Genomic DNA, 3,097 nt, shown 5'->3' on the forward strand with positions numbered 1-3,097 from the left:
CTTCATGATTAAGAAATTGCTTTGCTATTATTTATCTTATTTTGGGAGATATCATTCTATTGGGTCAGAAACTTAAATAACACCATACAAGTATGTTAATAATGTGCAGTGTTTAATTGTAAATATTCAGAGTTTGAGAGGTAGTAAACTTAAATCGTCCTAACCATCGCCTATCGAATTTAAAGGAGCTGTTTCTTTAAATAATCTTGAGTACTACAGTTATAAGACGCATCGAATATCCTTTTATCTTTTATACTATAAAAGGAAAGAGAGCTTTGCATATGACGGCTATAGAATCAAAGGATATACTTACAAAAAAGTTACTTTAAGGTATTAAACTGTTCGTATAGAAGGTCACCATCGCCTTTAGAAGTGCGAAAGTCTTGATATTAAAAACTTATTCCATGAAAACCTATAAACGCTATACTAAAGAAGTAAATACGCTGCCATATTGTTTTCGCATGCATATTTAATAAAGTGAACTACCATGTACTAGAACCAACCTCGGTCAAGGACTGCCACTGTAAGTATAGTATCTAGTAATCCATGCCAGTGTAGTATATATTGTCATGGACTACTAGAAGAACACCTTGACTGAACCATTTCGTTATGAAAGTACTTTAGTAGGCACTGTCGATTTTAAATTGACTAATTTTTTACTAAATTAAGTAATATTACGTTGAATCTTATTATCCGTTACCAAGTTCTGCTTGGAAACAGTTATATAAGATCATTCGATGTGATTGCAATTAGTGCCCGTGATTTAAATGACAGGCACAGAAGATCCATACTACTGCAACTTTGGAAGTAGACATTTTTCGCTCTTGATGGCCTCTGTTGGTAAGAAACGCCTGTCCGTCCGACAAGTTCCTGTTTGACTAAATACTGTACTGTACACTAGTACAGTACAGTATATTGTAGCGTACGATATACAGTATTCCACTGTAATGTGAATACTGAATGTATTTTCTGGCATTTGAAAATAAGGTATCAAAATCTAACTTTTCAACCTGATGAAATATTAATTTGCTATCAATCGATACCTTCGATAATTTAGAATTGAAATAATGCAATCAAAATCATTAAAAAAGTGAATTGAGGGTTAAAATTGAGTTCGAAAATGACATAGCTACAATACAAAGTTCAATTTCGATCCAAACCTTAACACAAAAGTGTGAAGCACGCGTAGATTGTACTGTGGTGGACTCATACGTTATTAAATAAAACGCGGGAAGCATGCTTTTAGTTAATATTGATTGCAGAATTGAATCAACAAGAGCTATCATACAACTAATCCAGACTCAATCATATATTTTGTTGCATTTAAATACTAATGTTAAGTAGTCCATAGAAGAATTTATTAAACATTTACTTATTACTAAATATAAATTTATTTTCAAGTGTTTTTATCGTAATCGAATTTTGCATTATTATGTAAAATTCATCATTTTTTCAATGCTACTAAATAACTTTTCTAAAGTCTTAAAAATTTTTTGTATGGCCTCCTTAATTAGCAAAAGTCTTTGGCTGTCCCTTTTGTTATAATACTTTATATTTTTCTGTTGCTTTAAAGCTTTAAGAGTAATTTAGTAATTTAAAAAAGAAGCTACTAAGCTATTTGCAATAGTTATAGAAGAGTATCTCGCCAACAAAAGTAGCGTTGCTTTGTGCATAATAATACAACAAAAATAAGTGGAATTCGAAATAATTTCTGGAGCCATGTAGATTGTGTAGTATTTATGATGGTTAAATGTTTTTCTAAGCCATCTTACTGAGAAACATAAGCGATTAAATGGACAATAAAAAATAACATATCGTGAAGATTTAAATAAAGCATAAATTATAAAGTAAAAATTCCTTTTCATTTTAATCTACTGTTGTTCTAACAATCAACCGTGGACAGAATGTTGACATTTAGCAGTGCGGAAATTCCAATTGGAGCACCGGTAATTCTTTCAGACTGTTAACTTAAAACCAAGATTTTTTTTTGCTTGAAGGATAGAATAACGGAGAATATCTGATATACCAAAATTAATACTAAAATCTTAAAAGTCCTGTTCTCACTCACGGTTACTACATCTTCACTTAAAAAAACCAAGTGCTGAACCACTTAAATAGTTAACATACAAAGTATTACTCCATTTGGTACGTATGTAGTAGACTTGGAATGACCGTATCGACTATGAATTTCTGGAGATTATAATTTAAGGGATAGCATCTTACAATAGGCATGATAGAGTCAGGAAGGGATAGAAACTACCGTACTTAGGATATTGAAAATTTAGAATACGGTGTATGCTCTAAGAAATGGCAGCATGTAATATAGCTAAAGGCATTATTATAGAATACTCCTAATCATACTTGATATATTCAGTCTATTGCACGCATTATATTCATTGCATTCCTGCGAAGGTATCCATAAATCAGTAGGGCCAGTGTCTATCAGAACCTTAAATTTTTGTGGCGGTGTGTTTATAGTAATAGTAGCATGGTAATAAACTTAAATCTGTAACACTTAAATGATAAAAGTCAAGTCTTGATATATTTTTACATCAAAATGGATGAAGTATTCATTCTAGAATAACTTTTGGCTATTTTTTACTCATTTTTAATATGTGTAAAATAATGTAGAGAGATTTCTGACTATACTGTAAGCAAGACGATAAAGGAATGCCAAATATAATTCAATGTTATAACAGTGTAGTAAATTAGAGAATAAAAGCCCATACGTATTAGCAACGTCAATTTTTGCAGCGAGATTGCATCAAGCTATAATTAATTCTTTTTTATTAATAATTATAAATTCGGCTTGATAATTAATTAATACTAATTTGCATTGTCTCATATTGCACTGCCGTACAGTGTTGTTGAGTTCGCAGAATTGTCTAGCATTTGTCTGTGATCAATCTTGAAATAGTAACCGTACCCGCACCAATCAATATAATCTAATACGTATCATCGATATTACCAGCTACATGAAAGTCCCTTTAATTTGATATTTAAATTATTATTATTGTCACATACCACTAGTGACGAAGTAAGTCTACTCGGACCAACGCTAATGGAAAATGCCTCCTAATAACTAAAGAGACGAGAT

The 3,097-nt window shown here is 31.3% G+C and overlaps 1 protein-coding gene across 1 annotated transcript; it reads right to left on the reverse strand.

Annotated features, from left to right (window-relative positions):
* Positions 1 to 2,338: 2,338 nt before the first annotated feature.
* On the reverse strand, positions 2,339 to 2,494 carry TRIADDRAFT_34563 (uncharacterized protein; the record flags this gene model as incomplete). Its single annotated transcript, XM_002118634.1, has 1 exon — positions 2,339 to 2,494. A coding segment is annotated over one exon (156 nt), but the record flags the coding sequence as incomplete, so codon positions are not given.
* Positions 2,495 to 3,097: the final 603 nt, after the last annotated feature.

The sequence above is a fragment of the Trichoplax adhaerens genome, genomic scaffold (assembly GCF_000150275.1).
Source record: "Trichoplax adhaerens TRIADscaffold_326 genomic scaffold, whole genome shotgun sequence".
In the NCBI taxonomy this organism is placed as follows: Eukaryota; Metazoa; Placozoa; class Uniplacotomia; order Trichoplacea; family Trichoplacidae; genus Trichoplax; species Trichoplax adhaerens.